Source organism: Populus alba, chromosome 5 (assembly GCF_005239225.2).
Source record: "Populus alba chromosome 5, ASM523922v2, whole genome shotgun sequence".
NCBI classification, from domain to species: domain Eukaryota; kingdom Viridiplantae; phylum Streptophyta; class Magnoliopsida; order Malpighiales; family Salicaceae; genus Populus; species Populus alba.
In genome coordinates, this window is record NC_133288.1 from 18,413,825 (window position 1) to 18,427,445 (window position 13,621).

Genomic DNA, 13,621 nt, shown 5'->3' on the forward strand with positions numbered 1-13,621 from the left:
AGCAAAAAATACATAAAACAATACACACCCACCGTGAATATATATATCTTATTGTAAACAATAAAATCCCTTGTACTTTGACTTTAATTTGCATTTACATTACCCCTGTAGAATCTTTTTTATTTTTTTGGACGGTGGGACGATTGGACTATACAAGAGGATAAATAATTTGAACCCCGACTTAATGCTATAGAATGTCAACATAATGGTTGGATATAAAAAAATTATAAAAAATATTATAAAAGGTATCGTTAAACTAGTCAGATCTTGAGTTCATTCTTTATAAATCATTAATTTGAGTGTTATAAATTTTAAAATTATTGAAGAAATTATATAATTATTAATTTTAAGGTGTTGAGAGATTAATAAAAATATATATAAACTAATTGAACAACACAAAGTTATAATAAAAAAAATTAAAGAAGAAGAAGAATATAATTCCCACTTGTTGGAAACTCAATTAAATGAACAGTGTGTAAAAATTATTCCTACTTTAGGTACTGTTTCTTTCTTTTCCTTTTTTTTTTTTCCCCTTTTTTTGATGCATATTTACCTACCTCTCCCTCACAAGTTCTTGATTTGTGCACACGTAATGATAATGGAGTACTTTGGTTGTAATAGATTTATTATTAATTTGTGCATTTTATTGATTAATCGGACCGGCCCCACTCCTAATTGCGTTATGCTTCGGGCATCACTTGTTTTGTTTTTTTTTTTTTTTTTTTAACTCAATAATTGAGTTGCTGAATTAATTTGCACAAGGATGTAAAAAATAAAATAATCTCTTGGGCTTGACCTCAGGAACCTCTGCCCTTGAAATCATTCACGCCGATCGAAAAGTCCACGAGACCGTGCGACTTTAAAGATCCTTTGTGACTACTAATTAATAATTAGCTCAGAAATAAATAAATAAATAAATAAATCCATTTTCATTAATTTGTTTCGTCATTTTCAAGTGAAATTGAGAAAAGCCAAAAAGGAAATATGAAAACTCAAAACAGAGTGTAACGTTGCCGATATACACTGTGGCTGTCAGCAAGGGCGGAGCCAGGAATTTATTTTATCCTGGGCTATGATATAAATACACAAATTATTTTTTAAGATCAATCATTCACTTGGATATATAAATTTGTCAAGTTAACAATAAAGTTTTAATTCAAATACATAACATAAAATATATAAAAAATAAAATTTAAAGTACATAAAATTCAAAATAAAAATAAAAATAAATTACACTATCAAAGTTGCACCCTTCGATGTTTTGTAGAATAGAATTCATCTATGATCGAATCTGAATCAATATCTTCAACAAGCTCTCGTTCAATGTAAATCATCATAGAATCTGCTAAGAACTCCTCTTCCATTTTATTGCGAAGCACAGTTTTAACATGTTTCATAGCTGAAAATGCCCGCTCTGTAGTGGCAGTGGAAACAGGCAAAGTCAAAACAAGACGAATCAACCTGTCAATCAAATGATAGTGCTGCGACTTATTTGTTTCAGCTAATCCTCGACATAATTCAGAAATGGTAGACATATTCTGAAAGCTCTCATGATGAATCACATCAATCTGATAATGCTCTAGCTGAGATCTCAAATAATACATCTCTTGTTCATTGAAATCTTCAGGATAAAATTTCTCAGCAAGCTTGTAAATAGCATCAACTTTAAATGATTTAAAGTTGTCTTTAGGTTCTAAAGCAGAGCTAAGTACAAGGAGTTCGACTGTCCCATCACTTAATCTAGAATTTAATTCTTCCAACTGAAAATCTATTGTTGAGTTAAATATATCATAATGATAATGCTGGTACACTGTCACTGAATCTTGTTGTTGACATGAACGACCTGTAGCCTTTTTATACAAAGCATTCATATGTGGTATGTCAATCTCATATTTTGTGCAAACAAATTGCACATTTGCAAGGAGAAGATCAAATCCGGCATCTCTCAAAGCTTGAAGCAATACTTTAGTAGTTGATACAAGATCCATTGCATTTAAGATATCAAGAGATTTTTGCTGCAAAGCTCGACAAAGTAAATCAGTAATCCCCATTATTTTATGCATCAAATATAAGATGAATATAAATTCAAAAGATTTCATCACAATCAAACAACCACCAGCTTCTCCACGTATAGAATTAGAAGATCCTTCTTGAACCATACTTTCAAGCACAGTAATGGTTGCACCATACATGTCTATTAAGCTGCAAATAGAATCAAAATGAGAGCTCCAGCGAGTAGTTCCACTTCGATGTAAATTACCAATTTGATTAGCCCCTCTACCAGTCTCACGTTCTCCAGTAGCTACCATATGTGCAATTTCTATAGCCTGAGCATATTGTAACTCGGTATGACGTTTGGGAGAAGCACAAATAAGGTTGATAATGGTTGTCAATTTTGAGAAAAATAACCAAATAGAAATCTCATTTCCAGCTGCTGCAACTAATGCCAATTGTAGTCGGTGAGCAAAGCAATGTACATAATATGCATAAGGACAATCTCTGAGAAATAAAGCTTGTAGTCCATTCCATGCGCCACGCATATTGCTAGCACCATCATACCCTTGACCTCGCATATTGAAAATATGCAAGTTATATCGAGCGAGCACATCACAAATTTCTTTTTTAAGTGTTGAAGAAGTAGTATCTGAAACATGCACAATACTAAAAAAACGCTCTCGTACAAATCCCTGAACGTCAACAAATCTCAAAACAATAGCCATTTGTTCTTTATTTGATGCATCTTTGGCTTCGTCAACCAAAATACAAAACTTTGCATCTCTAACTTCTTCACAAATCTTTTTCCTCACTTTGTTTGCAAGAATATGCAAAATCTCTTTTTGAATAGTCGGCGAGGTATACTTTGCATTTTTCGGAGCTTTTTCTAAGACAACATCATCAATGTCAACATTTAGTCTCCCCATAAGTCTTATCATCTCCAAAAAATTACCTCGATTATTAGAAGCTGAAGATTCATCATGACCTCTAAATGCACATGCTTGTAAGCTAAGCCATCGAACACTTTCAATTGTTGTCATAAGTCTCAACCGATTTTTCTGAACTTCTTCAACAGTTTGTGCATTCAACACTTTATCAATATGTCTACTTACTTTCATTAAATCTTCAGCAGATTTCACAGCATTATGATGTGGTGAAGTCGGACTTCCCACATGCATCAAAAGTGCACATCTGACCCCATCATTAACCCTCTTCCAACTTCTAAAGCCTTCGGTGGTGAATGTGAGATGACGAGGCACTTTGTTTTCAAAGATAAAGCATGGAAAACAAAATACTGCATCCTTTGATGGAGAGTACTCTAGCCAAGGAAATTGATCAAACCAAGTGTATTGAAATCGACGATACTGTCTCCCTGATTCAGTCCTTGGATACTCTGCTAACTTAGGTTGATATGGACCCATTTTGATATAAGCTCTTCTAATTTCATCTTGTTGATTAATAGGATGTTTCCACACTGGAATTCGTAACCCAGGATCTCGTTCAAGAGTATTAACATCAATTTCAACTCTTTGAGATTTGAAAGGGGGTTGTTCACTATGATTTGACACATCAACATTGAAAGGAGAATGTCCTTTACTGGTTGATGTTTCGTTTGGTTTAAAGAATGAAAACATAGTTTTTCCTCTCTTGTTTCCTTGATTTTCCATTATAATTTATAACCTATTCAAGTAAAAGAGATTAGGAAAATCAGGTGCAAGATTAAAAGATATTAATGCCACAATAAAATATTCATAAAATGCAGAATATACAAGGATAAAATAGTGATGCAAACTACTGGGAGATTTGGAGAACTTAACTTTGAAATAACCAGTAAATTATTAGTACTAGACTACTAGTGTGTTAACATGCATCAATTTCTAGGGTACAATCTATTGTTTACTCCATTAACAATCTACTGTAATGAATGTGAAACATTGAATTCAAAATGAAAAGTCATGGTTTGTAAATTCTTACCTGATGATTTTACACTCTTGCGGCTCTTTGTATAGATTCTTCTTCAAAAACCAAGCTAAAATTGTATATTGTTGAGAAGAAAAATAGCTAAAACCCCAAGTTATTTAGAAGATATGTAAACTAATTAATTATTTATATTTAGATAAATTTACTGTAAAATATAATAAGTAATTAGTATTGCTAATTAATTAATATTGTTAGGAAAGCAAAGTGGCGGCTGGCTAGTAATTAATTTATATGGGAAGGCAAAGTGGGACATTAGGTTTGCACTTTGCAATATAGGAAAAGTGAAGTATACCACGGCTGTTGAAAACTTAAAAGGAAAAGTGGACCATTCATTTTTTTTTAACCTGGGCTACAGCCCTTCTTAGCCTTGTACAAGGCTCCGCCCATGGCTGTCAGGCACCGCGTTCAGGCTGTAATTAGCGGAGCAACAGTTAAATCGGAAGCTGCGAAAGGGCTAATGGTCCCAGATTCCGGCCAATTATTCTCCGAATGATGGGTGATCATATGATCATCGCCATTAAGATTCCTGCCTCCTATTTATGACGACGGCCTGCAACCTAACTGAATTCTCAGCCATTTACTTCATTTCATAAATGGCCTGGCCTCATTATGTGACCTCCATCTTTCTTCTTCTGGTTTATCTCTCCACCGTGGATCCCACTCCAAAATGTCCCTTCTTCTTAAGATAAGCTCACAGGCTTTCCACAATAATTATGAAAATTAAATCTTGTCAAACTACACTCGTCACTTTCACCAGAAGCAGTGTACGTACTGTATCACACAGTCTCGACCACCAAAAGTTGAAAAGATTTTTTTAATACGCAGGGCCGTTTTCGGCATTACAGAAAAAACCCCACCACCACCCAGCATTGAAAATTCTGAATTACGGAGACAAAACCAGATCACTAATCAGGGGATCAAATAAAAAATTGTAAAGTTAAGGAGCCCTTCAATGATTAAAGGTCAATGGGATCCGTTTTCAAGGCCAATTTAGCAATTTCACATAAAATCATGCCACCGCCGCTGAAATCCAAAACACCCTCCAAAAAGCAAAGCTGATATTTATCTCCTTAGACTCCCAAAAAAACAATAAAAATATATCAGATAAATAAATACGTTACACAAAAGACTCTCATTCTGTGACAGTAATGCAAATTACAGAAAGAAGTTGGAAAAAAAGCTGACCTGCGTGGGCCGGCTTTTAACTAAATTTAGCCGGACAGACAAAAACCAATATTTTGTGGTCTAGCATTCAAAATATAATTAAATGATGAAATAACACAAAATAATTTTAGGTGAAATAATATAATTTAAAAATATTACGGATCAGACATTTCATTTCATACCTATCATGTTTTAAAAAATGACTAGACATTTAATAAAAAAATTGGATTGTAGCTATATTGTTTCCGCTGTCATAAGGTTTTGGGTTATTTTCTTGTTTTAAACCCAAAAAAAACTTATAAAATTATAATTTTTGTTAATATGAACTTTTATTCACTTTATGATTTTAGAAAGTTCAAATATTTATAATTTTATTAAAATTTGAACATGGTTTTTTTTATATAGAAATTATACCTAAAATTTTGGCCGATTTAAAAAAAACATGCAAAAACTAACAATAACTACAATTAATAAATTCTAACTAAACTTAATATAATCTTATATTTTATAATCACAAGTTGCTCTATAAATGCCAAAAATATACACACACACACACACATTCAAAATGAATATAAAATAATTCAACAATACAATATTCAAGTAATCTAAAAAAATATATACACACACATAACTCATTTATTTATTTATATCTATTGGGTGATTCAGGCTTGTAGTAGCATGACCAAATCTATTTTATGCTCCTGTTTGAGTGATTTCATTCTTTATCAGAACATTATTAAGAGTTAGTTTCTTTTCAAAGATATAATTTAAGTCTAATGTATCAAATATTTAACCACCTAGATGTTATGGTGTGAATTTTATTTTCTTTATTAGTATTACGAAGATAAGATGTAACCTTTCAACCCTTTCATAGTAAATATTTAGTTAATGTCATGCTATATAAGTATGACATATAATTATTGCATTTCAAGAATATGATATTTAATGGATATTTTTCAAAATACAAGAAGGTCAAATTATGCTATTTTATCTTATTTTTTCCGAACAGTATCATTCACCTGAATTTTAAAGTTTACCGTGGTAATTTGAAAAAAATAAAAAACCTAAATCATCACCATCGTCTCCACGTGCAGTGCAGCTGTTGATAAATTCCTGTAATTTTTGATATCTTTTCTGTGGCATTATTGTATATATTTATTATAAATTTGTATACAATGTATATCTCTCTGTGCTACGTGCCTTTACTATCACTGCTACAAAACCAAGTGACACCTCTCACCCTACTTTTTAACCAACCATTCCTACCACCCCACATTACACGAGAGAAAAAGAAGCAAAAAAGAAATAAATTAAATCCTTCAAAGATTCCAGCCCAAGTAGTATTAAAAATAGAAAAGAAACAACTTCTTGACATAGACAAGCAGATCCCACAGAAATAATTAATAAATTCACCATACAGTACAAACCATCTCCCATAAAACCCTCATGAGAATTAACCTTCTCTTTTGCTTTGATGATGTATTTTTTTTTCCTTATATTTTTTTAGCTCGTATATATTTTTTTTTTCCCAAGGAGCTGTAATATTGAGAGTTAGAAAGGAAAGAAAGAGAGTCCTATGCTAGGGGACTCAAGTAGTGTGCTAGCAACCACGACAACAACCCCTGGTGGTGGTGGTGCTGGAGAGGGGGCAGGAGGTCATAAGGAAGCTCCTCCGTTAACCGGAGGCCATCATGAAGGAAGCAGTAATGATGTTGGAGGTGAAGAAGATAAAGGAAAAATTGAAGGTGACCGGAGTTATGGAGGAAGCCGGTGGCCAAGACAAGAGACTTTGGCCCTCTTAAACATAAGGTCCGGCATGGATGTTGCGTTTCGTGATGCTAGTGTTAAAGGTCCTTTATGGGAGGAGGTTTCCAGGTATTCATTAGATTACAAAGTTTTCTTTTCTCTTCTGTTTTGTGAACTGCCACTACATATTCATATATGGTTTTTTTCTTGCTTTAGGATTTCATTGGTAGAGATCTGCGTGAGTTCAATTTTCTTTTTTGTGCTCTTCTTTTTCCTTTTTTTGGTTAGTTTTCTCTACAGGAGTTGCAATTTATAATACTCTTGAAGACTGTATTCATGCTTTTTTTTTTCTTAAAAAAAAAAAAAAAACCCTCCTTCCTCCAGCGCACACTGCAATAACAATTAAGTGTTCAGAATTTAGATTTTTGACATTTGTGGGTTGTCTAAATTGTTCATTTTAAAGAAAATTTAAATTAAATACTAGGTTCATAAATGGAAGGAGTGTTAAGATACACGGAATTGTTTCATCTGAATTAAAACTCAGCTTAAAAATGTGTAAATCCAAGAGCAAACCGTGTCCATTGAAGCACTGATCTTTCTTAATTTTCAATTTAAGTTGTTGTTTATTGTTTTAACTTTCACGTTTATTTTATGTGTGAATATTCTTCAAGATCTTCTGTTTTTATTGCTGAATTCGAGATGGGATAAAACAAGAAATGGAGTTATGTTTTTGTTGCAACTGTTGTTATATACCAGGAAGCTAGCAGAGCTTGGTTACAATCGAAGCGGCAAGAAGTGCAAAGAGAAATTCGAGAACGTGTACAAGTACCACAAAAGAACCAAAGATGGTCGAACTGGTAAACAAGAAGGCAAAGCTTATAGGTTTTTTGATCAATTAGAAGCCTTCGAAAGTCATCCTCCTTCACTATCATCGCCGCTGTCGCTGCCCCCACAACCGCCCAAAGCTCCTACTCCAGCTGTCACAGCAATAGCAATGCCAGTGGTTAATCCTTCTCCTAATATTGTTAGGGCTTCTTACAGTACTGTTTCATCAACAGCAGCAGCAACACTAGCTACAAACATGTCCCAAGGCATTGTAACTTCAGCAATAAATCTTACCGTTCCTCCATTTCCTTCAACAAACCCTACAATCTTACCCCCATCACAAGCAACAAACCCTACAAATCCTCCTCATACTAATATTCCACCCTCTCGTCCAAACTTCTCCCCAGATCTCATCTCCAATTCCACTTCTTCTTCGACATCCTCGGACGTGGAACTGCAAGACCGTCGTAAAAGGAAAAGGAAATGGAAGGACTTCTTTGAAAGGCTCATGAAGGAGGTGATCCAGAAGCAAGAGGAGATGCAGAAGAAGTTCTTGGAAGCAATTGAGAGACGCGAACATGAAAGAATGGTTAGAGAAGAATCTTGGAGAATGCAAGAAATGACAAGAATCAATAGAGAGCGCGAGATCTTAGCCCAAGAAAGATCCGCTGCGGCAAGTAAAGATGCTGCGGTAATGGCATTTCTGCAAAAATTATCCGAAGAGCAAAATCCGGGTCAAATACAAAATAATCCACCACCACCACAGCCACCGCGGCCACCAGCACCTCCTCCAATATTACAGCTAGTACCAACGCCGCCGCCGCCTCCACTTCAAGGGGCACAAGCGGCGCCAATACCACAAGGGGTGGCTAATGTGGACATAATAATGAAATCAGATAATTATGGGGATAAGAATTTTACGTCAGCTAGCCCTTCTAGATGGCCTAAAGTAGAAGTCGAAGCTTTAATTAGGATAAGGACTAATCTTGATTGCAAGTACCAGGACAATGGACCGAAAGGGCCGCTATGGGAGGAGATCTCAGCTAGGATGAGAAAGCTTGGTTACAATCGTAATGCAAAAAGATGCAAGGAGAAGTGGGAGAATATCAACAAGTACTTCAAGAAAGTGAAAGAAAGTAAAAAGAAAAGGCCTGAGGATTCGAAAACATGTCCATACTTTCAGCAACTTGATGCTTTGTATAAAGAGAAGAACAAGATTGATGGTCCGTCCAATATGAAGCCTGAAAACTCAGTGCCTTTGATGGTACGCCCTGAGCAACAATGGCCTCCTCCACAACAAGAACACAGGCCTGATTCGGAGATGGAAGATCTGGAAAGCGATGATCATCAAAATCATGACGACGAAGATGACAAGAACATGGATGATGAAGACGAAGACGAAGTCGATGAAGCTAGTGGCTATGAAGTTGTAGCAAACAAACAAACATCAATGAACACGGATGAGTGAGAGTTTTAAGGCCAAAGAAGCAACTCTTCGAGAATTCACAGGAATATTGGCAATTGCATCGGATTCTGGCAGCCGTGAATCGGGATGGAAGACTCTGAATCAATTTGTAAGCAAAGCGCACATGGTGTGTTGTAGCTAGCATATAGTCGATGAGATTAATTATTTTTATAATTTATTTATTTTTTTGCAAGATTAATAATAAGTAGAGGGGGTGAGAAAGAAGAAGAAGAAGAAGAAGAAAGAGAGTTTCAGTAGTTTCCAAAGAATTAATAAATTACAAGAGACTAGTGTTGTAGTTTTTATTCATGTTCATGGTAGTGCCACTGCGAGAAATGGTGAATGGTGTTCGTCCTTGTTCCTTCATTTGGCTCAACATAAACTCTTCTTTCACCAACAAATACTTTATTTAAAAGATGGGACTTAATTTTTATTAATAGGAATATATATTTGGATGTACAAAATAATAACAAATTAATTAGTACACCTTAGTGTGTTGTGTTGTGTTGTTTGTATGTATAAATACAGAATTTAATGTATTAGCCCAATATCAAAACCAGGAAAATAAATACAATAAAAATATTAGTACATATTATATAAATAATTTAGAGAGTACTCTTAAACGCTTTATCTAAATTTAAACCTTCGAAGATTTACATGATATGTATTAGAGTTTTAATAACTCAAAAATCACGAATTCTCTATATTCCTATTTGTTGAAAAAAAGATTATTATTATTATTATTATAAACTCCGCTAGCTAGCTGTTCAGGGTACGCTGATCGGCAGGCTGAAATGAGGGAGCCGGAGAGAACAGGTCACTGTTATTTCAATCGGAGCTTGATGTATATAGTTCATAGATACGCAGCAGCAAGCCAAAAATGGAGGGGTAGAGGCTGCGAAGCCGGCCCTCGAGCTCCGACTGGGGACCCTTCCCACAACATGCCAGCCACACATGCTGTCACGCTGCTCATGGACCTTCAACAGGGTCCCCTGAGAGGAATCTTACGAGCTGTTAACCTAATCATCAAGGATATATGTATAACCCTAAATACAGATTCTAATTTCTCTTAATTCAACTCTTGAAGTCAGTGCCGAGAAAATGATCACGAAACGTATTATTTAATTAATATATGTTCCCTTCGCAGCTTCAAAATGTAAAGAATTAAATAAAAAATAAAATGATTTGTTTCTATATCTTCCTTTTGACTCGACATGTCCTACAGCTAGATGGGATAGAAATGCTGCAAGTGTTGTCCAATAAAAATGCATTGATTGGTCTGGATATTTATTTATGGATAGGACTCGTAATCTGTTATACAGTTACAGTTTCAGACAATAAAACCTCCATAGGGACACACCCACAGAAAAAAAAGTTTTATCTTTCCTCTCAGAGACATTTGATTGGCCTGCGTCAGCTGGGCCCCCTCTTCAACTTATCACCAGTACTTGGTTCATATACAACGACGTGTATAATAATAATAATTAAGGACACACTTAATTTTATATTCTGACGAGGAATTAATTTTTTAGTTATTTCTTAAAAAAATAATTTCCGTAGAAAATATTTACCTTTCGAACGGAAATAATGGAATTCCATAATATTAGCGAGGAAATATCTGTCAAAAAATAATATTTTTGATAGGGAATAGTGCCCGGAGTGAGTGTGCTGTGTCGTTAACAGTGACCCATGACGCATCTTGACAGTTTGGATATGGTCTAACCGTTAATAGAACGACCATTAAACAAAAATATATTTCGCATCGGAAAAATACCGTAAAAAACACTGGTAAAACGAAAGGCCAGTATTTTTGTTTTTTTACCGGACCAAATAGTTATTTGTTACTTGACTGGGGTAGTTGTGACTTCTCGTTTTTTTTTTTAACAGTAAAATAATAATTTATTTACCTTACAATTCAAAATTTATAAATGTGATCATTTAGGGTGTTTTAATCTTTTTATTTTCCAAATACATGAAATGATGAAAGGACACATTTACCCTTCAAATTAAAAAAAATAAATTGTGCTCTAGAGGGGTTTTTTCTACTTCCAAAAAGTTTTTTTTTAATTTCAAAAACCTTTATAGGCAAACTAGTCTTTTTGGGTTGATTAATTAATATTAAATTTAAAATAGATTATGGTGCGTGCAACATCTCTCTTGGTTGTTAAATTTGCCCTCCCACCTTATCGTTTGAAGCTCCGCCACTTTTTATTCTAGTGTGGTGTGTATTAATGATAGTATATTTTTTTTCTCATTTCCAAAAGGATAAGTTGATTCTCTTTGTTTTCAGTATTTAAATTTTTAATTATTTTTTATTCCCTTTTTATTTATTTTTTATTTTGATTTTTACCCTCATTCTTTTATTTTTAAATTTTTTTTAGATCTTTTTATATAATTTTTTTTTAGGTTTCATTATTTAGCGTTTGATTTGTTAAAAATTAAATTTTTTATTTTTACTATTTTATTTTCTTATTTTGATATTCAACATTAATTTTTTTTAAAACAATGGGCCTTCTTTGGGGTTACTTTTAGTTTCATGACAAAGATTGTAAATTTTAAAAATCAACATGAGTTGACTTTGTTATTTTTTTATTCCCTTTTATAGAATTGATTTATTTTTTAGATTTTTTTTTTATGAGGTTGACTTTGATCTTTTTTAAAATTAATTTTTTTTCAATTCAATTTTATTTTTCAACATTTATGTTCTTGGAATTCATCATTGTTGTGTTTTTTTTTTTTTTTGCTTTGCTTCCTTTCACATTTGTTTTTTTATGTCAAATACAAATATCAATCTATTCTATTTAATTAGACGTGTGTATAAATATGATTACAGAATCTTTTTATATCTAATGAAATAATAAGAAAAGCTTATATATTTGTTTTTTTCACTGAAAAAAATATGTAATTCATGGTGAAACACGCACGGATCACCTGGCTAGTTATTTAAAACAGCCCTATAGGTTGATCAATTTCCACAACGGCATAAAGAATTGTGTTAAATTGGAGATATAGTTTAGTCATCAAATGGCGGGAGAATATTGAATAAAATATTTGATCTTCTAATTTCTTTGTTTTGTTGCTTATTCGACGTAATACCTTGATTTTATGCTTTAATTTTAAGGCTGTGATGCGATCTCTAGGCCAAGCAAGACGAGAAAATCATAGGATATGGGACTTTAATGGAACCAATTACCAATAATTAGGTGGAATTTAATTAAGACTAATCAAAATAGAATCTCCATTAATCATTGATGCGTTTTGGCGCCGAGAGTTTGTAGTGTTTTTTTTTTTTTTTTTTTAATTTATTTCGAGTACCTTTGGAGCACAGTTTTCGAACCAATTAATTATTAGTGCAAAGCGAAGAAACTAGTTCCTTTAATTATTGTATTTCCTTCTATCTCTTAAAATTCTTGCTTGTTTCCGTCACAATAATGCTGTTTGATTTTGGTGGTCCACATAATTCAACAAAATTAAGCTATCTTCTGTGCATGAATACATACATGCATAAAATATTTTATAATTAACTTAGAATCTCAGGAAATGTTTCCTATTCATTAAACTTCATAAAATATTTTACAAAAAATAAATAATTAAAAGAATTTTAAAAAAAAATCATACCAAATATAAAAAAAATATGTTCCAAGTAAAATTAACATTTAATGAGAAAAGATTTTATATGTGAAATAATTTACCAATAAATATTTTACAGGGTACTCTATTAAAAATTAAAAAGTATTTTCCAGACATAAAAAATATGTTCCATGTAAAATTAAGATTCTATGAGAAAAGATTTTATACACGGAATATTTTCTAGTAAAATACTTCATCCTCTTAAAATTCATAGCTAGGTTGAATGAGCTGTGGAGTAGCTGTGTATATAGATTTGAATGAAATTCAATTGAAGAAAAAAGGTTAATTAATAAAGGAGAAAATCTTTTTCCACATTAAAACGTTGGCGAATCATAACTCTATAACAAATAATGAATCCCACTCACGATAATTATATTTTTATCATCGTTCTGTAGATTGTTATTGCCTCTGTTAGGTCAATTTGACACTAATATTCTATTCAGAGGGGAAATAAAGTAACATTACAGGCAATTCGACAGAGTTAACAGTGGAAAGTAGCAAGCCACCGGTACGTCCGGTGACCGCTTCTCACCACCAAACGGTGGCGGGTTCAGTCCACAACTTCTCAGCACCAAACGGTGGAGGGTTCAGGCCATGATGATATTACTGAGGATAAAGATAGACTTGTGTTTTGTGCCTGTGCAATGACAGCTGCAGGAGCCCTTAAATCTTAATGCCCTAACTATATAACAGAACATCTACCTTCTTCTGGACCACGACCACTCATTTTGTGGACCCTCGCTTTTAATGGGCAGTGCAATATATGACCTGTACTCCCAAGAAACTGGGCAAAAAATCATGGTGCGTGTACAAGTC

At 33.5% G+C, this 13,621-nt stretch overlaps 2 protein-coding genes across 2 annotated transcripts; one reads left to right on the plus strand and one right to left on the minus strand.

The window, feature by feature from the left end:
- Positions 1-1,238: 1,238 nt before the first annotated feature.
- Positions 1,239-3,416, minus strand: LOC118062301 (uncharacterized). The gene has a single exon (XM_035076020.1). The coding sequence runs from the start codon at positions 3,414-3,416 to the stop codon at positions 1,239-1,241; it is 2,178 nt and encodes a 725-aa protein (XP_034931911.1).
- Positions 3,417-6,500: 3,084 nt separating this feature from the next.
- Positions 6,501-9,541, plus strand: LOC118061836 (trihelix transcription factor DF1-like). The gene is made up of 2 exons (XM_073409576.1): positions 6,501-7,014; positions 7,642-9,541. The coding sequence occupies exons 1-2, from the start codon at positions 6,716-6,718 to the stop codon at positions 9,176-9,178; spliced, it is 1,836 nt and encodes a 611-aa protein (XP_073265677.1). The 5' UTR covers positions 6,501-6,715; the 3' UTR covers positions 9,179-9,541.
- Positions 9,542-13,621: the final 4,080 nt, after the last annotated feature.